Genomic DNA, 23,521 nt, shown 5'->3' on the forward strand with positions numbered 1-23,521 from the left:
ACAATTTGCTTTTAATGTGTTTTTTGCAATGATAATATGAGGAGTTTTTCTTACAAGGCACTCTATTTTAGGTTAGTTCTTTTGTACAAGGAGAGAAAACTTATTTATCAAAGTAGTTGTTCTTTTTTTTGCAATTTGAACCTGAACAGCAGGATATCATTGTTGTGTTATTGTTGTTGTTGGATGGAAAAACTTACCTAAATATGAATATGAACAGGACCAAAAGTGAAAAGAACACCGCCACATTGTCCATTGTCCGCAGCATAACAAATAATTGACGTCTTAAATTGGGCATAAAGCGCACCAATTTTAAAATGCGCAACAATCGGAAGGTGCGCAATACCGAGAGACCTGAACCACCACCACCGGTGCCATTACCCACAAATTGTTGGCATATTTCAATGGCACTGCGTTGTGAAAAAGGTAAATTGTTAGTATTTTTTATATGAATTTTAATTGACAGTTACCTTAAGATCACAATGACACCATCAAAAACATTAAAACCATTGGCTATATAACGAAATGGTCCTTCGGATACCACTTTGAGTAACATTTCCACAGCAAATATGGCTGAGAAAACAATGTTGCTGGTCTCCACAATAACAGTCAATTCCTCGGGCTGATTGTGATATTCAATACCCATGGATAGAGTATTGATGAGAATGGCAAGGAGTATGCCTTGCTGGAAATATTTGTGCTCCACCAAACGTTTGACATAATCCCGAGCAATGCTACAAACACGCCAAACACAGCGATATACCGTAATAATTGCGCTCATCACCTTTGAACGTTGTTTCTTTTTCTTTTCATCCAACGGAGAGAGAGCATTCTGATAGAGATCATAACAACATGAATAGTCTTCTATGTAATTGCCGGTCGCTGTTTTTGAAGCGCGATCACCACGTACAGTGCCACCATTGGAGGTTTTGTGATGCGTACTACCACTTTTATGTTTGCTGCGATGTTGTGTTGCTTCCACTGGATGCTGTTGCTGCAGTTGTTGGGCCTGCTGTTGTTGTTTTGAATTTTCTATATTTTGTTGATTTTTAATGGCCTCAGCTGTGTGGGGATCACAACGAGCCAGCGATGAGTAAAATGATTCCAGTGTACTTTGACCCGTAGGCAGAGCAGCTGAAAATGCCACAGAAAATGCTAAAAGCTCTTGACAAGTCATGGCGTCGTGTATACCCAAATCTGAACAGTCCGCATAAGGATTTGCAATGCTAGCCAAGGTTTGAGGTAAGTTGACCTGAAGTAAAGAAATCAAAATTTATATCACGTCTCCAATATTCTATTTTGTAACTGTGAATTACGTTAGATACACTAGTCCTTGATATGGAGATTAATTAGTCGATCTTGATTTATTTGATGTACATAAATTGTATGAAAACATTTCGCACCTGTTCAACCAAAGTGTAGTAACTCGAAATGTTATATTTTTCAGTAGAGAAAAAAACTGTTGATACGTAAGCAGTTACTCTAAAGGCATGAAGAGTGACATAACGATAGTTTTGACGAAAGAATAGACAAAATGATGCGAGGTTTTCACAATAGGTAGAGTTGATTATTACTTATCGTTTTTTAATAAAAAAAACTAAAAAATTCTAAATTTTCAGTTACTACCCTTTTGTTGAACACGTGCTATATGTATTTATGTCAAGTAATTCAACATATATATGTGTATCGATTATTGTGATAATGAGCTCTAACTCTAATTTTAACAAACGCTGATGTAAACTTAGCCCTACGTACTCACCTGCCATATACTACCATCCCCCGCCTGAGTCATTTTTTCCGATGAACATACAGATTTTTCCGTTGTGGCCGGAGCTGCTTCCTTAAGTGCCGGTGGCGTGTGCAATAGAACGTATTCATTAAACATAACCGAGGGACGACGACTACCCGCCGTTGGTGGACTTAAAAAGCCCGAGGTACATGGATGGGTCTAAAAAAATACAGAACTTTTTTATTACATTCAATCTTTGTAAAATTTTCGAATTGAACAAATTACAAATTGAAAGGATTGGTAAATTTTTCTTGTTAGTTTTTGTTAATAGGGGAATGAAGAATATCTTCAGGGGAAAATATTTACAAATGGCCAGGATATTGTAATCGAATTTCTATGCTTTTATTTACATATAAAAAGGAAATTTGTCATAAAGATTGGTTTTTGATTGAATTAAGAAAAAAATATGAGAAGTATTCGATGGTTAATACCTTGCCTAGAGTTCCCAACTGGAGCTGTTTTGTTACGTTGAGTTGTTTTAAGAGAAGCGAAAAGAGAAACATATCTTGGTTAAAAATATAAAATTCTCTCAATAGATATTTACATAACTGTGTGAGAGAGAGAGGTAGAGGGTAGTTTAGTGTTATAATCTCACAAGTGTGTTTGAGTGGGTGAATGTTTTCTGGAATTACAATTCGTGATCAGATAAGTGTTTTCAGAGTACAGCTCGGATGAAAATTGTGTGAGATTTTCACGTTAAATTTTATAAAAAAATATTGAAGTGTGGGATAATTTTAGAGCTAATTTTCAGTCTTAATTTGTATATGTTAGTGAGTTAATACTTATTAATCTAATAAATTAATAATTAAAGAATCATATACAAATAAAATTGTCTTTCGCATTTTTAGGAAATTTCAAGAATATGGATTTGGATATCTTCCCTGTGAATATAAGTGCCTTGGATACACTGTGGGACATATAGCATCTTGACATATTTGCATTTAAATTTATTTAAAAAGTTGAGAAGGAGATTACATCTATGAAATTATTTCGAATTTGGCTAACGAATTCTGATTTGGCTCATATGATCCACTTAGAAGCACAATGAAGAATAGTTGCATATCTTGCTTGGTCAAAATATAAGGGATAACGGAGTCAGGACTCTAGTGTGACTCTGATATTCTCTTTTAGTTTATCATTTTAAACACAAAAGGAATTATTTGCGGGCTTAAAGCTGAAAACACATCCAACGTTTGAGTAAAGTTTTGTGTTGGACGTTGAAAAAAAAAAACAACAACAGGGCGACGCCGACACCAAAGTCCAGCGTTGATATGTTTGTCGGCATATATTTCAAATAAATTTGAATTTTTCGGCATCATGCCGAACAGTGTAAAAACGGCCAAAACTACACAAAACTTTACCCAAACGTTGGATGTGTATTCAGCTTTAAGGTTCCTTCGTCCCGATCCACACTAGCGTGAATTTCATTAAAAAATTTCATGAAATTAGGCGTTCTTAAATCGAATTCCTCACTGCAGCAATTTTATGATTTTACTCTAGTATGGAAGTCGATCTAGAGACGCATAATTTCGTGAAATTTTTTCAATGAAATCACTCTAGTGTGGACCGGGACTTCAGTGCCGCGTTACAACAACCACATGAAAACTTCATGAACAAACATGGCATCACATACACATTTTTCATGTGGTTGTTGCTTCTGACGCGATTCACAAGGGACCGATTGTACCGAGACCTTAAACGCCATGGCACAATAATACAGGTACTACACCGAAGGTAGTTGATTATTATTCTAGTTGTTAAAGTGCATTATTGTAAATAAAATCACATACAAAACGTAAACAATTCACAGTAATGCATTATTGTGAAAAAAATTTGACGTTGACTTGTTTTGAGCAACTGATGTAACATCTACCTATTCCGCCATGGCCTCGGCACAGTGGCTCCGTTGAGTGCCGCGTTACAATAACCCCACCATTAAAGTGTAAGTGATGCCAAGTTTTCTTTTGATGTTTTCATGTGGCGTTACGCGGCTCACAACGGACCGATTAAGTCGAGCGCTTTAGAGCCTAAAGCTGTAAACACATCCAACGTTTGTGTCATGGTGGAATAAGAAGGTGTTACATCAAATCATGTCAAACGTCAAATTTGCTCACAATAATGCATTACTGTGAATTGCTAGTTTAAATTTGTATGTTATTTTATTCACAATAACGCATTTTGACAACTGGTATGGAGATCAGTTGGCGTCACACCTTATTATTCCACCATGGTTTGTGTAAAGTTTTGCGTCATTTCTGGTAGATGAATAAAAGACAAATGCCAGGTTTCAATTTTTCTTTATTCTTCTACCAGAAATGACACAAAACTTTACTCAAACGTTGGATGTGTTTAGGGCTTGATACTTTCGATCACGTTACAACAACCACATGAAAACTTTAAGAGCAAACTTGGCATCACTTACACATTTTTCATGTGGTTGTTGTTTACAACGCGCGATGCTACGCCCAACGGACCGTATGTGCCGGGGCCATAAGTGTAGTTTTACGCGTCAAAACAACAATCACATAAAAAATTGTAAAGCCGCATTTACATATAAATGACGTGCGTAATTTAAGGGCCGATTGACCTCGAATGAGATTGCAAAAATGTGATTTCATCTATAAACACATTTTGAATATCTAGTGAAGAACTGTTCTCGTTTCCATTAAAATATGTAATATTAAATTATGTTTTTACAATTCTAAAACTTACAATCAACTGATCAGTTTCCATTAAATTTTGTGGAAATTTTAATAGAATAGTTTTCTGCTGTTGTTGTTGCTGCGGCTGTTGTGGTTGTCCCGGTATAACTTGTAGCTGTTGCTGCTTGTTGACCATAAGAGACTCCGTCTCTGGTTTTGTGGCATTTTGAATTCTTTTGTTGTCGTTGCCATTCTTAATGCCTGCTGTGGAACCATTGTCCAAAGATTGTACAGAATTTTCCGAGGACGAATGATGTCGACCGGTCTGTTGACTACTATTGCCATTGTTTAGGCCATTTATTAAGGCCATTGGGGTTTGGGTAGTTGTTGTTGTTGAACTTGAGCGATGTTGCTGTAATTGCTGCTGTTGTTGTTGGCCCGCTTGCTGTTGAACCTGTTGCATATTATTGTTGGTAGTAGTTGTCATCTGTTGTGGTTGATTGTGATTATTGTTGTTGCCACTTAAATTGTTGTTGGAATTGAGTGGTACCATAACTGTAATCATTTGATCCTGAATGTTGGAAGGTTTACGAGGCGGACCTGGGTATTTGGGACATTTTGGATGATGACATTTAATGCGGGATGGTGAAAATGTTAAATTATCTGCATTTGGCAGCAGACCTTCTTTGCGCTGTTGTTGTTGATATCTGCCAGGAGACAGGGACGGAGTCAAGGCGTTTAGAGAGTAAACAAAAATGGATTAGTAATTCACTCCAAAGTAGTCTAAATAACTAAGAAAAAAGTTAGTATAGAAGTTGTCTTCACAACACTTTTTTTGACAAAACGACAAAAATTGGATTTTGATTTTTTTTGGTTTATGAACATTTCAGCATTACTAACTAATGAGGAGAATTCAATGGAACCTCAAATAAGGAGGGAGCTAGCGTTTAACAAATACATGCATGTATGGCCAGAACAGTGTTCGTCGAAGCCGCAATACTGCAATCTTTGCGAACACTGGACTAGATAGGTCAGTATAACCTTGACTGGTTTTGTGATTGTTCGTGAAGGTGGTTGTGGTGGTGGCGGTGGTATGTTGTGAAGAATGCATTTCTAAGCTAAGCTAATTTAAAATTTCCAACTCAGCTTCAAAATCATAGTTTTGCCAAGACATGCAAAATTAAGATCAGCACAGTTTGCCACAAACCAAAGAAAAACTAACTGAATTCGAAAGGAAAGAAAACTCAAATTCAAATTGGAACGGAAAATAGGTAAAATAGCAACAAATGGTTCTTTTTATTGGTTGCATTTTCATCCATCTAAATAGCATTGAACACTGACGATGAAACTATGTTCCATTAGTTACGATTTTGTTTCCACACAAACATTTTTTTTCGTATTAATTGGAATTTGTTGATTTTGGGAAAGGAGTTTAAAATTAAAAATATAAAAAAAAATAATCCCAGTTTCCGGCTAGAGGTTAATATTGGTAAAGAAGTAGGCAGCATATATTGTATATAGAAAAACAAATAAATTTTGAAGCTCTACTCTAGGTTATATTTGTTGGTTCAATACAGGACTGTCGTTAGAATTTTATGTGTAGCTAGTAGGCAGGTTAAATCTGGATACTATATACAAATCAGGGCTGTAGAGAATTTGTATAATTTTGTTTAGAGTAAATTATTTTGACTCCACAACTCTGATAATAATATGCTTCAAATGTTAGGGAATAATATTACAATTTGTTAAATATTGATAACGTGTTTTTGTTTTCGGATTCTGAGGAGACAATTGTCTCAATGTTTTCTTCTTTTTTAAGCTTTAAACAGCAAACTTTCAAGAGTCCATTTTCATTGATCTACAAAATCTTAAAATCTTAATAATAAATCCAGTTGCATTGCAAGTTGCCTCCGCCACCAAATGAAACTTTTGGATAACGTACCCAGCGAAAAGTTTACATGCAAAAATGCAGTGCAAGTACCGCCGCACATTATGTCATTTTTACACAAAGCTGCGGGTCTAGAATGCTATCCGTTTTGCTTCCTTATCACGAGCTTATCATGAGCTGATTTAAAAGGCATACTTTGGAATGCGTTTTGAATAAATCCTAAGATGCAATAAAAATTAGCTCAACGACATGTTTTTTTACGGTTTATATGTTTATTGCAACCATGGGGAGTTGGTCTGAATGAAAATTCGGACATGAAAAGAGGCCCCGGAACTTCCAGAAGAGAAAGTTGAACGTAGAGACAGCAGCGGAGAAGAGCTCATCTTACGCCAAGGAAGCCAAAAAGCATTACAGGGCCGAGCCGATCGACACGAGAAGACGTTCATCGACAAGATGTTAAATGACAAATTGCTCGACCACATGCACTAATTGGGCCCACAAGCAAAATCTTCAGCTCTCTGGAAGGTAGTCAGCAACAGAGCAACCTCTTGGGAAGGTGGAGAGAAATTACGAAATTCCTTAACTGACCACAGTGACGGTATACGTCAAGGTCTTTGGAAAACACAATGAGTTACTGGAAGTGAAGAGACGGGAAGTCTTTCACAGGGAGGAGAAAGAGAATGACAGTTTGTGGTGGGACTTAATGATCTATCGCTCGCAAAGGCAGTCCACTTCATAATTGGAAGGGCAATAATCGGTGAAGAGGAAGATGTCAAAAGAGCTGCCAGGAGCCGCAACCTCCACAAAAGGGAGCCGAATCAATCAGCGACTCTTAAGAAGCCCTGAAGTCTTTGGAAAACAAAATGAGACTTTGGAAGTGAAGAGATGGGAAGTATCTCACATGGACGTGGATGAGGATGACACTTTCCTTGTGGTGGGACATGACGAAGAGCTTGGCGTATTACCTCACAAAGACAGTTCACTTAAAATTTGAAGGGCAAGGATCGGTGGGGAGGACGATGCCAAAAGAGAAGCCAGAGACCAAACCTCCGAGCAACACACAAGAGGGAGGCGACTCCATAATCGACTCCCAAGATAGAGGTAGTCCAAATAAACCTCAATGGAAGTGAAAGGGCAACGCAAGCCTTGATGGAGAAAATAAATAAAAGTAATATACATATTGACTTAATCATGGAACCTTGGATTGTAGACTAACATTAGGTTTTCCATTGCCAGACCTTCTTAAGGTCTTCTAAAGATTGAGATAAGACATTCTTAAGGTTTCCTAAGATAGACAGAAGACCTTCTTAAGAACTTCTTAATGACTTCTAGAGACGGAAAACCTTCTTTAGCTCTTCTATAGACAGAGGATTTTCTCAATGTATTCTGTAGACAGACAGAAGACCTTCTTAAGGACGGAAGGCATTATTTAGGTCTTCTATAGACAGAAAGAAGATCTTATTAAGGACTTCTAAAGACGGAAGACATTCTTTAGGTCTTCTGTAAACAGACCGAAGATTTTCCTAAGGTATTCTATAGACAGAGAGGTCTTACATAGACATACACAGAAGATCTTATTATGGTCTTCTACACACAGAAGACCATCTTCGGGTCTTCTATAGACAGAAGACCATCTTAATGTTTTCTATAGACAGACAGAAGACCTCCGCAATGGCTTCCTTAGACAGAAGACCTTCTTAAGGTATTATATACACAGAAGACCTCCGCAAGGGCTTGTATAGACTGAAGACCTCCGCAAGGGCATCTATATAGACGGACTAATTTATTTATGTCTTCTGTAAATAGACAGAAGATTTTCCTAAGGTATTCTATAGACAGACCGAAGACTATTTTAAGGTTTTCTATAGACAAACAGAATACCTCCTTAAGGTATTCTATAGACAGCATACTTTCTTTAAACAGATATAGGTCTATAGACAGAGAAGGCCTTCTTGTAGATAGATATAATAGAAAGATATAAAGGCTGGGTACATAAGCTGCCTCGCATGATTGCCGAGACAATTTCGAACTAGGTTGCCCTTTTCTTTTTTATTCTCTTATCAGAAGCAAGCAAGTCAAGCAGGCGAGGCAGCTTATGTACCCAAGCCTTAAGACCTTCTTAAGCTGTAAACACATCCAACGTTTGAGTAAAGTTTTGTGTCATTTCTGGTAGATGAAGAAAAGACAAAGTGCTGCAGGCCGCGACGGCCGGTTCTATGCACCGGATTGACTCGGAGGAATCTTCGACCAGGGGCCGTCACCTCAACAATTATGTGTTTGTGTTCAAGCTTTATGTGTAGTGAGCGATACCAGAGAGATTGAAGTTTATTCTACAATGGATATCAGAATGTCATTGATGATGACAAATGTTGACACACCTTCTTATGGCGCCATGGCTGCCATCATCATCTTCTTGTTATCAAATATACCTAATACCCTAGACAACGTTAATTTGCATTAAGATGTGTATTTAATTTTAACCTGAAAGTTTCTGCATTTAGGCCGTCATCAAACCATCTGTTTTTTCACATGTATGACATCAGCTGTTCTGTATATTAGTATACCCAATGTGACAACATACATGTAAAAAAAGCAGATGGTCTGATCGCCGCCTTACGAAACAGCTGTTTGCTGGTAAACAACTGTTTTGTTGTTTGCAATGCAAATTGTGTCTCAGAGCATAAATATACTCTCTCTCTCTCCTACATAAATATGGGCTCCCTTTTACAGCATTGCCATATTGAAATACCTAAATTCAGTTTAAATTCCCTTTGATTTTGTGCATTAAGAATGTGGTAAATGCACTTATAAATTTGAATTAAGACAGTTAATGCAAATTAACTCTGCCGTCTGTCTAGGGCATTACCTTGTAAAAAGGGAAAACAGTTTCTTGAAAGTTTGCTGCGAAAATTTGGATTTGTTAAACGAATTCATTTTCAAGTCTTACAATATACAGAGAGAGAGGGTACAGAGGTTTGTTGTTCTTAGTTTGTTTTTGTTCGGGGATATACAGTGTGTGCTGAATATTCTGGTTTGTTTCTTTGTTTTTTGGGTCTTTTGGATTTGTTATGAAGTCCAGGGTTTAAGAAACACAAGGTTAAACTTAAAGGTCAAACCAAAAAAGGAAACAGAAAAACTGAAAATAAGAAGAATTGAAAATACATCGAGCATACTTATATAATCTGTACTTCTTTATCATTCGTCGTTTGAAGCGGCGCCACAGATGAGCGATGTATTTGACAATTTCCGCATAACAAGTGGCCGGTTCGGAATTGTTCGTGCTGGAGGCCAGTGTTGAAGTAGATGTGTAACGGGCCCTCTCCTGGCGCATACGTTCCATTTCACGTTTTTTCGTCTCACTAAACTGGGTGGCAATGACAACAAGGCATAGGTTGATCATGAAAAATGAGCCGATCTGCAAAAAGGAATATTAAAAATAAGTAATGGCTTAATATTATGTATCTATGTATGTTGTTTCTTTGCTTAAATAAAAATTAAATTATTTATTCAGTGTTTTCGTTTTTCGTTTCTTGAGGACTTTGGCAATTTCAAATTCAAACCCTTTTATGTAATGACTTGCACATTCATGTTTTATGATTTCCAATTCCTTTGTGCTGCTGTGTTCACAGTTTAATCCCCTAAGTGTTGTGTGGTGGTAGTGATGTTCGTCCCTGGTTTTTTTGTTGTTGTTCAGCCAAGTCATTGTCTGTCTTACAACGACGTTCCAGCCGATTTATTCAATTCATTGTTGAAGTTTACAATATTCATACCCACTTGGAAGATGGTTTTGGAACTTTTTCATTTGCAAATGTGTTCACCAGCATATAGGAATAACTTAGTCTAAGGGTATTTTGTTGTCGTCATATACAGACATACAGACTTACATGCGAACATTTGTGAACTTTATAAGAATTCGTCGTCGTTGTCCTCCTCTCGTTATTGCTTCATCAGTCAGCCTTAGCAATCAGCATTCAAATCACATACTTTTGCCATACAAAACCCAAAGTTTAAGGGAAATGGAAAAAGTTTGTCTGTTTCTTGCAACACATACATACATACATCGCCTACACAAGGATATTGCTTAGATATGTTGTTTTCTTGTGAGGAATTCTAACCTTGCGCTGGAGGGCGTTGAAAGCATCTTCGTTGAATATATGTATATTTTTTTGCTTTCAATCCATATTTGAATTCAATGATTGCTTTTCCTTTTGACTTTGTCAGTATAATGGAGAGCTGTTTTGTTCGATATTAAGGAACAATTCATTCAACAAGTCACCCACCTGTCACGCCAAGTTCTCAGCGAGAATAAAAAAACAACTTCTTTAGATATGCCATGAACAAACAATGGCAAATGAAGCGTTCAGTGTTCATTCAAATAAAAATTATGAAGCATTGAATTTGAGAGTTTGGAAAGCAGGTTAGACGGAGTGGGGTGGTGGTACATTTGCATAATCCTTTTCTTTTGGCCTATCTGCGTAACGGTAATACTTGGTTATGTTCGGCAATGGTATGTAATTATAAAACGGTGACTTTGGGGAACATTTCCTAAAATAAAGCGAATTTCACGACAGTCCCATGGTGACAGGTTCTATGCACTAGATTGACTCAGAGGAATCTTTGACCAAGGGCCGTCAACTCAACACTTATGTGTTTGTGTTCATTTAATTGTTTTCACCATGTGAGCGGCAATATATTTGTTTAGTCCCTACCGGTGTAGTGAAGAACCCCGGGCCATTTATTAGTTCCATTAGCAGATAGGCATCCATCTCTTAAGATGTAATGGATGTTTGGAATGGGTGCACTTACGAGGCTGTTCTGGTCTCAGTCGAAGCGATAGGAGTTATATTACTGCTTGCGGCCCCAGAAAATTTCCCAGCGTGTGTGCAACTTTGCCGTCGGATTCATGATGTGTTGCAGTGTTATTTCTTAATTTATTATCGGAGGTATTATTTATTATTCGAATGAATATAATTTATGCTGAACTGCCCTATTAACATAAATAACAATATATCATTCCGTGTGAACTACCCTAATGACCATCACCTGTATGTTAAGTAAAACAGCGGACTTTCAGCTGTAGTTTTAAGGATTGTTTTTGTTATGTTTAAAGATAGATTAAGGAAAACAAAAATGTTAAATTAAGTACCGTTATATTTTGTATATAAGGACGATGAAATGGAAAATAAAATCAGAAGTCTTACAGAGCCTAAACTGGCTTTACAACTTATAGAAAAGTGAAACTCAGCTCTTTCAATTCGAGCTTAGGCAACTAGTTGTGCCTACATAAACAACACCTAGTTTGCCAAGTGGCGTTATTAAGCGCCGGCATAAACCAGTCAGGCAGGACAATATTAACCAATGCCAAACCCTACAGCCAAACCTTATATGGCGATCCTGCCGAACACGGCAAAAGAAGATTCCGGCAACAACTCAAATAAGGAAGCTTTACCAGAGGGTCCGAAAAGGCTGACAATTGAAGAATATTTATGTCGTCAACAGAGGAGGAAAGAGGAAGAGTTAGTTCGTATCCCCCCACTCAAAAACCGAAACATCGCAGAGGAGGCAAAATTGTACGCCTGCGCCGGCGTTTAGCGGCCCTTAGGGAGAATGTCAATGCAGATCCCCCACCATCGTGGCAGCGTTCATCTGAAATCTGGCAATAAATTGATGCCCTGGAGGCGGAATTAGCGACCCGTTACACACTGGTCCCAACCTGCGACAAAAATCGAAAAATCGATATCAGCAAATCTCTGCGACAATTCAGCAAATTATCTCTAAACATATTATATTTTAATATTCCAGCACTGTTTTTGTAATTTATAACGGTATTTAACAAGACAAAACAGAAGAAGTTGACATTTACATACACTGTTGGGCAGAAATGCTCGGCCTCATACACAAAAGTGTAAAAAATACATGAGTCTCTCGCAATTTGCCCACCATTGTTTACATATGTTCTCTTAAAAACTTTAGAAACATCAGTAAGGTTGTGACATCTTACAATGCAAGTAACTCAAAATTGAAAGGATGAAATTATTTTTTTCGAAATGGAAGTTTGAGTACACGGTTTTCTAATTACTTTTGCATAAAATTTTGTACAAATTATTCGCATAAAATGTGCTGGAAATCACATTTTTTATAATACTTTTTTGTGGATTTTTGTTTCCAAGTCTTAAAAATTGAAGTTGAGTTTTACTAACTTCGCCATCCTTCGCCACTCTCCAAATTTTTTGAAGAATGTTCGAAATAGTGTCAAGTTTACAAAAAATTTGGTTCCAGCTGCATATATTTGCGCTTCCGTGCGTGACATTAAAAATACTGACGATGCCTCTGGTCGTTTCAGTGAATATGCCGTATTACTGTATGCTCAGTTTCTTCTTTGTTTTGTGTTTTAATTGTTTGTTTTCAGTTTTTTCTTTAATAATTTAGACATTTTTGTTTGGGGATCTACTTATGAGTGTATTTTTTACATTTGTATATTTTTGATATATGTATGATGTTACATATAAAATGAAAAACAAGTAAAAATTTAAAGTTCGGTCGCACCGAACTTTATTATACCCCCTACCATGAAATATTCTGACCTCAAATGGAATAATTTGTTTCCTTTCCTGTCCACGATACCAGTCGGAGACGTTTTTTGACCACTAAGAGCTCCAAATATCAAATTAAAACCAATTTGAACCGAAAATGTAGATAAAAACTTCAAAATAACTGAAATAGGGAGGTACCCTAATATGAGGGCTATACCGAAACCTGGACCTAAGACCACAATTTTTGGCGCAGAAGGTTTTTGATCATTGAGTACTCCAAATTGCAAATTACAACCAATTCGGGCTGAAAATATTGATAAAATCTTCAAAATACCTGAAATCGGGAGGTACCGTAATATGAGGGCTATACCGAAACCTGGACCTAAGCGCACAATTTTTGGCGCAGAAGGTTTTTGAGCATTGCGAACCCCAAATACCAAAGTACAGCCAATTAGGGCCGAAAATGTAGATAAAAGCTTCAAAATACCTGAAATCGGGTGGTACCGCTACATGGGGGCTATAGGAAAAACTGGACCCATATTGATGATTTTTTGGCTAAAGTATTTTTTACTTATTTTTAGCATATACTGAAAAAATCAGATTGATCCGACGATTATAAATATTTTTGTCGCACCTTCCCATACAAGTGGGACCACTGTGCGTTATCTCCCTCGGTTCGGGACATCTTCCTATCATCGTTTTCTTTAAAAGACCACACGACTTCCCAACCTCTCACCGCAGTGCTTTTCTGAACGATAGAAAAGGTGAATGACAAGGGTTCAGATAATTTACCAATCACCGTTTCAGAGAGCCGTTATCCAGGAAACAAAGCTCAGCGCCACCTGTAGCTGGCGACGTTGCGATGGTTACAACGTTTTTCAAAGGGTTGGGCAAGAAGCGGAGGAGAAGAACATGCCTTCCTTATAGGGTAGTCTGTCATGTGCAGACCTATCTATCAATCTTGAGCTTGACTTTAGTAGCCGATGCATGGAATGTACCGGGTAGAAGTAAAGTATGGGGCTACCGAGGTAGAGTTGCTTAATGTGTATATACCGCCGATGATTAATTGTACCCTGTGACATTAGTTCGCTTTTGGAGGGCAATAACTCACTGTCTGGTGTTAGGGGGCATCAATGTTCTTCAGACGTAATTACCAGATGGGTACTTTTCACATTTTGCCCGATGAACGAAGACGTTTCTACAAGGGCTGGAGAGGATTGTCACACCTCACCATACATCATCATTGTGACAACCGGTTTGATAAACGACCTCATTGACTCCGTTAGCTTCACAACCTCCGACCGCAGTACATTTTAGGGATAGGCAAGTCGACATTCGGTTAATCGATTAATCGACTTTTTGCAGTCAAAAATCTAAAAATCGTAGTCGACTTTTGTCTGGAGGGAAAATCGCATAATCGATTATCTTGTGATCGATTTTCGAGTATGCCCATAGATTGTGGTCTTGGCCGTTTTAAAGTTTCAAAAGAAAACTCGCAAATGGACGAATAGTCGATTATAATCGATTTTCTGCGTTTATAAAAAAGTCGAAAGTCGAGTTTTAAGACAACTGAAAAAATCGCAAGACCGAAAAATCGCATTTTTAGTTTTAGACCAAAATCGAAAAATCGATTATTGCCTTCCATTACCTATCCCTAGTACATTTCTGATAGACAATGGTTCAGAGAAATTACCAATAACCGCTTCAGATAGCTGCCTATTTCCTCAGATTATCGGGAAGCCAAGCGAATTTTGTTTATCTCGTTGCCTAGATGCTGGGTGAATACCCAAAATTAGATCGAATTTCCCAGCAAATGCGACGAGACTAGCAAATCGGCGTAATAAACTTCGTCGTTGACATACACTGAAGACTCAAGAGTTAATATTTAAGTCAACCGGCTCCCCTACATAAGGACAAAAAGTGGCTAGAGCTTCTGAAGCAGTGCAACATTGCTACAGGATTGAGTAAATTATAGGCAACGGTTAGATCATTTTCGAATCCGGGAAAGAAGAATGATAGAACGGCTGTTCCTTTCAACGACGTGACAGCGACACGTCCTAAAAGGAGCGCGTGTTATTTTAAGCGGTAATTTATATAGCACCCCGAAAATGATAGGGAGAAGCGTTGGTCCCACACGGAATCTCAATGGTAATACTTTAGCAAGTGGATGAATCTGGAGTTGAGTATTTGACAAGTGTCCTCAAACGATTGTACCAGAAGTCTGGAAAGTTGTCAGGTTGGTCCCGATACTGAACAAAGGTAAGGATGGCAGCAGAGGTGAATCGTGTAGACCGATATAAATCCTGTCGTCAGTAGCGAAGATTCTAGAGGCACTTCTTCTCTCCGTGATGAGAAGTAGTTTTCCAGTTGCCCAACACCAGCATGTATTCCGGAAAATTCACAGCCCAACAACATCAAAACACGGCATATCTCCACATATCATTCTAGGACTGAACGAGAATAAGCAGTGCGACCGAACAATCATGTTGGTTCTTGACCTATCGAAGACCTTCAATACCGTCAACCATGCCAAGGTGTTCGAGGACATAGGTAAGTATAGCAGCAGAAGTGAATCGTGTAGACCGATCTAACTCCTGTCGTCAGTAGCGAAGATTATAGAGGCACTTCTTCTCTCCGTGATAAGAAGTAGTTTCCCAGATGCCCAACACCAGCATGTATTCCGGAAAATGCACAGCCCAACAACAGCAAAACACGCGATATCCACACATACATATCAGGCGAGGACTGAACGAGAATAGGCCGTGCGACCGAATAATCATGGTGGCTCTTGACCTATCGAAGACACTCGATACCGTCAACCATGCCAAGCTGTACGAGGACATAGAGAAGACTTTGCTCCAGCCGTGTTTGAATCGTTGGGCGCCAGTCGTTTGTGGAATTCAGAAATAAGAAGTCGAAGGAAGCCCCGCAAAGTTTAACAGGGTGTACTCCAAGGTGATGTGATACTTTCAGAATTGCTTTACCTCTACACTTCTAAAATTTCACACCCTCCAGACGGCATAGAGATCGTATTGTATGCGGATGATCTTGGTGTCGGTTCCTATAGCTGACTTAATGCAGTACTTCCATTTGAGGAAAAAATCTCCTATCGCACTATTCACCACCTCGACGACTGATATGAGGCTCCCCATGAATATATTGGTGGATGATGTCCTGATTCCAACCATTAACCACGCCAAGAAATTGGGTGTAACGTTCGAGATCATGTTGAAGCCGTCCGCGCAAGCCACAGCTATTTGCTACAAGATCTCAAGTAGGAACAAAGCTCTCCAGTATTGGGCCACGGTGCTGCTAACCGACCTACTATAACCATTCATCGGGTAACGTCAGTGACAAAGCTTCTGTCAACTACACTGGCAACGGTTCGTCGGGCTGCCGCTGTATAAAAGCCCTTTTGATGATCTACATTGATTCACTTTCTGAGTCGGTTTACACATGTCCGAATGTCCATGTGTCTTTGTAAACAAAGTACAGGTCGCATTTATTGCCCGATTGGCATACAAATTGGGGATGATAAGTTTTTGGCCGAACGTTTTTATTTTGATAAGAATCGGTTCCGATTTTTATATACCCGGCATTTATAGCTTTCTTCCTTTACTTTTTTAATGGTAAGAGTGGTAAAAGAGAAAAGTGTCAAAATTGCACAAAATTGCTCTCTCATGAACATTTTTACCAGAAAAGTAAAGGAACGGAAAAATGGTAGATCTGGCAGCAATGTCAAAAAGAAACATAAAAAATCAATTTTCGTCTTTTATTTCACAGTTTTTAATTTAGTTTAGTCAGCGTTCGACTTTTTCTTCTGTTTTTCGTCCATTTTCTTCTTCATTGTGAAATAATCGTCAAACAAAAGTCGAAAAATCAGTTCTGCCATTTTTTACCTGCAGAAATTTGTTTTGTAGCCTGTGGTAGGAGAGAAAGCCATTTTTGCTCTCTCCTCTCTCACTCTCTTAAAAATTGCTTCCAGTTTTGCCACTTTTCGGGGTTAAGGAACGCTTTGCAGGTTAAAAATGGTAACAAATGGTAACCTCAGGTAAGTAAAGGAACACAGCTTATATTTTCGCCCGATTTTAGGTATTTGGTACCCCAATCACGCTATGTATGCCCAAGTTTGATGAAATTTCGGTTCAGATTTGGATATTGATTCAATAGACACATACATTTCAATCCGATTTGATTTTTATTTACATATAGTTACGGAATTAGGTTTTACTAATCTCCGTGTAGACGTAGTTTTATTCCCCGATACGATTTGTACCAAATAAAATAGGGTTCGTTTTAGATTACGTTTCTTCAATGCTTTATTTACTTTATTACACTTATTCACAACCGACTTTAATTACTAAGCACACAGCTTGACACTATTAAGCACACAGCTTCTTCTTTAACCGACTGTTCAGTTTGACGTCTAAAACACAACTAACTCTTTGTCCCAAAATGCCCCCGTATACGGGATATATGAAGACAAACATACAAGAGATGACGTCACAGATATCAAAACAAACATTAAAGGGTATGACAAAAACAATTGCTCTCTAATGGACATTTTTACCAGAAAAGTAAAGGAACGGAAAAATGGTAGATCTGGCAGCAATGTCAAAAAGAAACATAAAAAAATCAATTTTCGTCTTTTATTTCACAGTTTTTAATTAAGTTTTGTCAGCGTTCGACTTTTTCTTCTGTTTTTCGTCCATTTTCTTCTTCATTGTGAAATAATCGTCAAACAAAAGTCGAAAAATCAGTTCTGCCATTTTTTACCTGCAGAAATTTGTTTTGTAGCCTGTGGTAGAAGAAAAATCCATTTTCGCTCTCTCTCCTCTCGCACTCTCTTAAAAATTGCTTCCAGTTTTGCCACTTTTCGGGGTTAAGGAACGATTTGCAGGTTAAAATGGTAACAAATCAAACCAATCACGCTATTTATGCCCAAGTTTGATGAAATTTCGGTTTAGATTTGGATATTGCTCCAATAGACACATACATTTCAATCCGATTTGATTTTTATTTACATATAGTTACGGAATTAGGTTTTACTAATCTCCGTGTAGACGTTGTTTTATTCCCCGATATGATTTGTACCAAATAAAATAGGGTTCGTTTTAGATTACGTTTCTTCAATGCTTTATTTACTTTATTACACTTATTCACAACCGACTTAAATTACTAAGCACACAGCTTGACACTATTAAGCACACAGCTTCTTCTTTAACCGACTGTTCAGTTTGACGTCTAAAACACAACTAACTCTTCGTCCCAAAATGACCCCGTATACGGGATATATGAAGACAAACACACAAGAGATGACGTCACAGATATCAAAACAAACATTAAAGGGTATGGCAAAAACAATAACAAAACAAATATAAATAAATGTACATACATCAAAATAAACAGTAGTGCGATTTGTCTTCGGTAATTGGCGATATTATTCGGTAAGTTAGCGACCAATAAAAAGTAGTCGAACAGTTTTACCGATAGCAACAGTTTTGTCAACTTTTATTTGAACTTTTCATTCATATATTTTCTTTTTAGAGTTACCGATTCTTGTCGGTAAATCAAAAAATGAGTTGGAGAATCGCACTACAGGTGTAGGGTATCATAAACCTGACTCTGTTCCTTTTCTTTCTGTTTTTTTAATTCTTAAAGGGAATAAATCTTATTTTAGTCTTTAACAGCCAACATTTCATTTATTCCTGCTACAGGATCACATTCATTTAATAATAAATTATATAAGTAGGAGGTATGTCTCAGCAATTTATACTCACCACAATTAAGAGAACAAAATAGATCCAATCCCAAAAACTGTGGGCATCCTGTACATAGTACATAATATCTGTCCAGCCTTCCAAGGATATTACCTTAAAAAAGAACAAAATTTCAGCATTCATTCTCACAGGAAATGATGATTTAAAACTTACCAAAAATATGGCAACCCAGGCCATACCAATATTATCAAAGGAAATGGTACCTTGAAAGGGATTTAAACCCATTTGTTTACATTGTGAATAATATTGATTCCAATTGACGCAGGATGTGTTGGTGGGTAAATTTCTTGAATTAGGAATGGCGGGCTCTGCAAAAACACGTTTTCCCTTAGAAATGGATTCCAAGGACATTAGGAATCAAGCCACTTACCGGTACAAATCATGGGTCCAATACGATATGGTGGTAAATCCGAACACAAATGCATGCCAGAATCTTCTGGTCTAGAGCATATATAATCCTGTTCCTTGGAAAACTCATAGTAATAGGACACACTGTTCCGACGGAGTTTGTGGATTTTTGTTTTGTTTGTTAAGGTTAGGTTTTATATGGAGAAGTTTAAGTAGAAAAAAAAAGAACAAAAGAGAGAGAGAGGAGAGAAAGTGGAAAGTATACATCAATTTTCATTGTTATTATAACGGGATCTTTGCCATAAAAATACACATACAACCAATTATATGATAGATTAATTAATAAAATTTTAAGTTTTTAAGTTGTCGTTTTTAGTTTAGTTATCCTTGGGATATGTTAAGTAGGGAATTTTTTGTTAGCTTAAAAGGAAGGTCTAATAGTTGAGAGAGTAATAAAAAAATATATAATTTTGTTTGGGAGAAATATTATGCAAAATGCACACACATACACATATGAAAAATACACACTCGTGAAATAGTTTTGAGAGCGAGAGAGACAGCGAAGGAGACGACAATTATAAAATCATAGGTAAAAAATAGAGCGAGATAGAAGGAGAGTGAGAGAAAAAGTTATAGGAAGTAATTTCAAAATTATAAATTCTCATTTAAAAGGTAGGGGGTTTGGGGCTTATTGGGGGGGGGGGTCCACAGTTGGATTGCTGCTGCTGAGTCATCTAATATGTCAATTTATAGACGTCTCACAGCAACCAAACATGCAACTGTAACTGGCATGTTTATTTACTACTCAAAAAGTCAGGGCAGCTGCTTAACCTTTGGTGATATATGTGGTACAAAGGGATCTAGCAGCAGATCCTTGCATTCCCTTCTTACTCTAAACTATGCTATCGGTTTACGTTTAAACCTTTTTTATTGGTATGATTGGGATTTTAGGGATGTTTAGTTTAAAAATAACTACATTGAGGGCAGGTCAATGATATAAATAACCCTCACCAGGTTGTGTGGCATGATGACCCCACAATTCCTGTCTATAAACTAGCGCTAAGCGTTCTTTTTTTGTTTGAAATATTCTGGGGCTTTGAGTATAACACTCATGATGATAATGATGGTAGTGGTGAGAACTATCATTTCTTATTGGCTACAACAACACCAGGTTACATGGCTTGGAATAAGTACCTTTGCAACTTAAACTGATGATTTTTTCTGTAAAAAGTAGAGAAGACGAGACAAAAGGAACGCCTGCCCACAGATAGGCGTTCGTCTTCTGATCTCGAAAAAACCTACTTAAGCAAAAAAACACAAAAAAGTAAGAAGTAAGAATTTGCAAAGAAGAATAAGAATAAAGAACAGGAACAATTGTAGATGTAGAAGACGCCAACAAAAACCATTGTTGTTGCTGGGTCTTTTGCCGTAGAGTTGTTTAAGAAAAAATACGCAGAACATAAAAAGCAGTCGCATAGAAAACAATGAGACCAAAAAAAAAAAGGAAGACAGATTTATATCAAAGCTTAACAAACATAAGTAGTGACAACTGGTCTGCAGGACGAATACTACTAAAAATACGTTACAAAAAATACACACATTTAGAGGGAAGATTTAAAAAGCAAATAACATGGACACACAAAAAAGGGAATACTAAATATTTCTGTTATTTATAAAAATTTCGGTACAACAAACTAAGTAGGACTTAATGCGACACCTAAATTCACCCAGCATAATGTGTAGCAGGCGACCCTTTGCATTAATCTTCCAAAGGATATTTGTTGCTGTGTTATGGGAGGGAGAAGTTATGGGGTGGGAGTTATTTACTGGGTTTAACTGTTTCGCTAAGAGTGGGTGGGTGTGTTGGGTTGGTGTATATCTGTGTCTGAATATTGTGTCTAATTCTACTTAAGACAAACTATCAGTTTGTTCCTTGTTGTTGTTGCTACTCTTGTCAGAGAAGAAAAATGAAATCATGAAAAGTATTCTCCAGAAAACATAAAAGCCATAAACAAGTACTTAAAACGTAAATGAATTTAACAAAGTTGAAGACAAAACTAAACAAGTTAACTAGAGTTGTTGTTGTTGTTGTTGCTGGGGTAGTAGTATCAGAGTAGTTCTATTGGTGTTGTTGGTGTTTAGACGTAATAAAATACCAGGGAACTGCATGATGGCAGGATGTATGGACAACAAGTTTCCAAATGAACAATAAAATTTCCTACAACTAAACCTAAGTCAATACGAGTATGTATACGAGTATAACAAACATTTCATAAACTAAGATGAGATAACTTCTTTTATATGTTCTACATATTTTGTTGTGTGACATGGAAAAGTGGAAGTCGAATTGTGTTTCTTTGTTTTTTTTTTTTTTAATTCCACATAAGATAGTATAATGTAAAGTATTTTTTACAACAATATAACAGTTTTTCGTGTAGAGTTTCTTGTATCACAGTGGTTTAAAATAATTTTTTTATGTCAAATAATAGGTTTTTTCTAGTGGAAGAAAGAAAAGTCTTATATTTTGTTATATTTTCCAATAAGTAACAAAACCTGTATGACACTTTCTGTTATAGCATTTTTTGTGGTAAAGACAGAATCCAATTTATCGGGAAGGAAACAATTAAGTAAAAGTGTTATACAACTGATTCATACAGAAAATGTGTATTGTAAATGAGTAGTTCAAGCACTGCCTATTGATGTCATTGCAGCTTTTGGGGATAAAAGATGTTTTATAACAGTTTCTCGTATAAAAAAATGGTTTGTAAAGAAAACTTTTATATGTAGTGTTATACAGCAGGTTTATGACTATCAAAGATTTCAGTTAATAATATATATAAATAGAAAAAGTGTTATAGAACATTTGTTGATAGAGAATTCTTTGAAATATTTTAGTTATATAACAGGTGATTAGAAAATATGACAGTGTAGAATTGTTTGCTGAAGTGTTGTATAGCAAATTCTAGTAGAAATAATCTGTTATAAAAGATTTGGTAAAAGGTTTTCGTCTTGAATAAAGTTATATCGAGCACGTATTACTATAACTGTTTATAGTACAAGGAAAGTTTCATGTTATTGCAGCATGTTGGGTAAAAAAAGATCCAACTGGAGGTACTTTTTTCAACACCCGTTTTTGACTGATCACGTGTGAGTCGTGTCATGATGTTATGTTATTTTTGTTTAGAGTTGTTTGACATTTCTTCGTGGAAAGACTTACGACTGAACAATGTTTGCAAATTGTTCAACTTTATTACGAAAATGCATGTTCTTTGGGGAATGTGTGTTCGAGCCAAATTTTATTCAGCGATGACGCCCATTTCTGGCTTAATGGGTATGTAAACAAGAAAAGTAGCCACATTTGGGTTAAGAACAACCTAAAGAGATTCAAGAGGTGTCACAACGGTTTTGTTTGTTTTTCCGCTGGTAGAATAATCAGCCAATATTTCTTCAAAAACGATGTCGGTGAGAACGCAACCTTCAATGGCGACCATGATAGCCGAGTATTTGATGTTTGCAAATGAAGCTCGTGATCTCGGCTACATTTTGGTTTTAACAAGATGACGGTTCTTCCCCACATGATATCAATCAATGGATTTGTTAAGAGAACTCTTCGATGAGCAGACAATTTCAGGTTTTGGAACGGTCGATTGGTCACCAAGATCGTGTGATATCACACCGTTAGACTTTTTCCTGTGGCGATATGTAAAGTCTAAAGTGTATGCGGACAACCCCGCTTCAATTCAGGCACTTGTGCAAAATATCATGCGTGTCATTCATCAGTTACCAGTCGAAATGTTCGAACGATTCAGCGAAAATTGGACTCTACGGACAGACCGTCTAAGACGTAGACGCGGCCAACATTTGATACACATAAACTTAAATAAAGGGTGCTCTTTCAAATGGTAATAAACATTTCCCATTCAATTAGAATTTTCTGTGTTTTTTTTAGTTAGGAACCTCCAGTTGGATCTAGTTGGTAATTAGAAATGCGTTACAGAAATGTGAAAGATGTATGTATGTTATGTACAATTTTTTCTGAAGAGAATATTTTGGAAAATAGAAATATGACAGTTGTTTGTCTAGAAAAAAAACTGTTATACGACAGATTTGTCCTTGGGGAAATTTAAATAAATTTTATCGAATACAAAACTAGTTATATAACTTTTTTAAATAGCAAAACTGTTATATATACACGGTGCTGTTGAATCAAATTTAAATGGAAGGTGCTTAAACCTACAATGTTCATAGATGAGAAAAATCAAAAAACCGCTGGAGCGCTTTTTAAATAAATCGCGATTCAATTTGACATTTTTAGGGGTTGTTTAGGTTATTGCGATTTTGCTTGGAAACCGCAAGTCCTATCAAAATGGGAATAAAAAAAATGTTTTAGCTATCAAAATTCTCTACAAGATTGACCTTAATGATATTTTCGTAGGTTTTACAACTTTTGACATATAGAAGTTGAAATTGGGACAATTCAAATTCAATTCAAATCTGTATCGTCTCCTTATAAAACAATGTCATTACTGCAATTTCCCAACTTA

At 36.9% G+C, this 23,521-nt stretch overlaps 1 protein-coding gene across 8 annotated transcripts in view; it reads right to left on the bottom strand.

Moving 5' to 3' along the window:
- The window catches only part of Ca-alpha1T (Ca[2+]-channel protein alpha[[1]] subunit T), a 257,504-nt gene that overhangs the window by 40,268 nt on the left and 193,715 nt on the right, over nucleotides 1–23,521 (bottom strand). For 4 of the 8 annotated variants that reach the window (XM_073979059.1, XM_073979057.1, XM_073979065.1 and 1 more), the window contains exons 8-16: nucleotides 19,000–19,121; nucleotides 18,783–18,937; nucleotides 18,630–18,722; nucleotides 9,490–9,731; nucleotides 4,499–5,135; nucleotides 2,218–2,241; nucleotides 1,757–1,945; nucleotides 468–1,249; nucleotides 198–407 (exon numbers count right to left, since the gene is read on the bottom strand). In XM_073979059.1, coding sequence (XP_073835160.1) covers nucleotides 198–407; nucleotides 468–1,249; nucleotides 1,757–1,945; nucleotides 2,218–2,241; nucleotides 4,499–5,135; nucleotides 9,490–9,731; nucleotides 18,630–18,722; nucleotides 18,783–18,937; nucleotides 19,000–19,121 — 2,454 coding nt within the window. The remainder of the gene's footprint in view (nucleotides 1–197; nucleotides 408–467; nucleotides 1,250–1,756; nucleotides 1,946–2,217; nucleotides 2,242–4,498; nucleotides 5,136–9,489; nucleotides 9,732–18,629; nucleotides 18,723–18,782; nucleotides 18,938–18,999; nucleotides 19,122–23,521) is intronic. The other 4 variants (XM_073979062.1, XM_073979061.1, XM_073979060.1 and 1 more) reach the window with 3 other exon arrangements.

This window comes from Musca autumnalis, unplaced genomic scaffold, assembly GCF_047663935.1.
Source record: "Musca autumnalis isolate F117 unplaced genomic scaffold, ASM4766393v1 scaffold_3, whole genome shotgun sequence".
NCBI lineage: Eukaryota > Metazoa > Arthropoda > Insecta > Diptera > Muscidae > Musca > Musca autumnalis.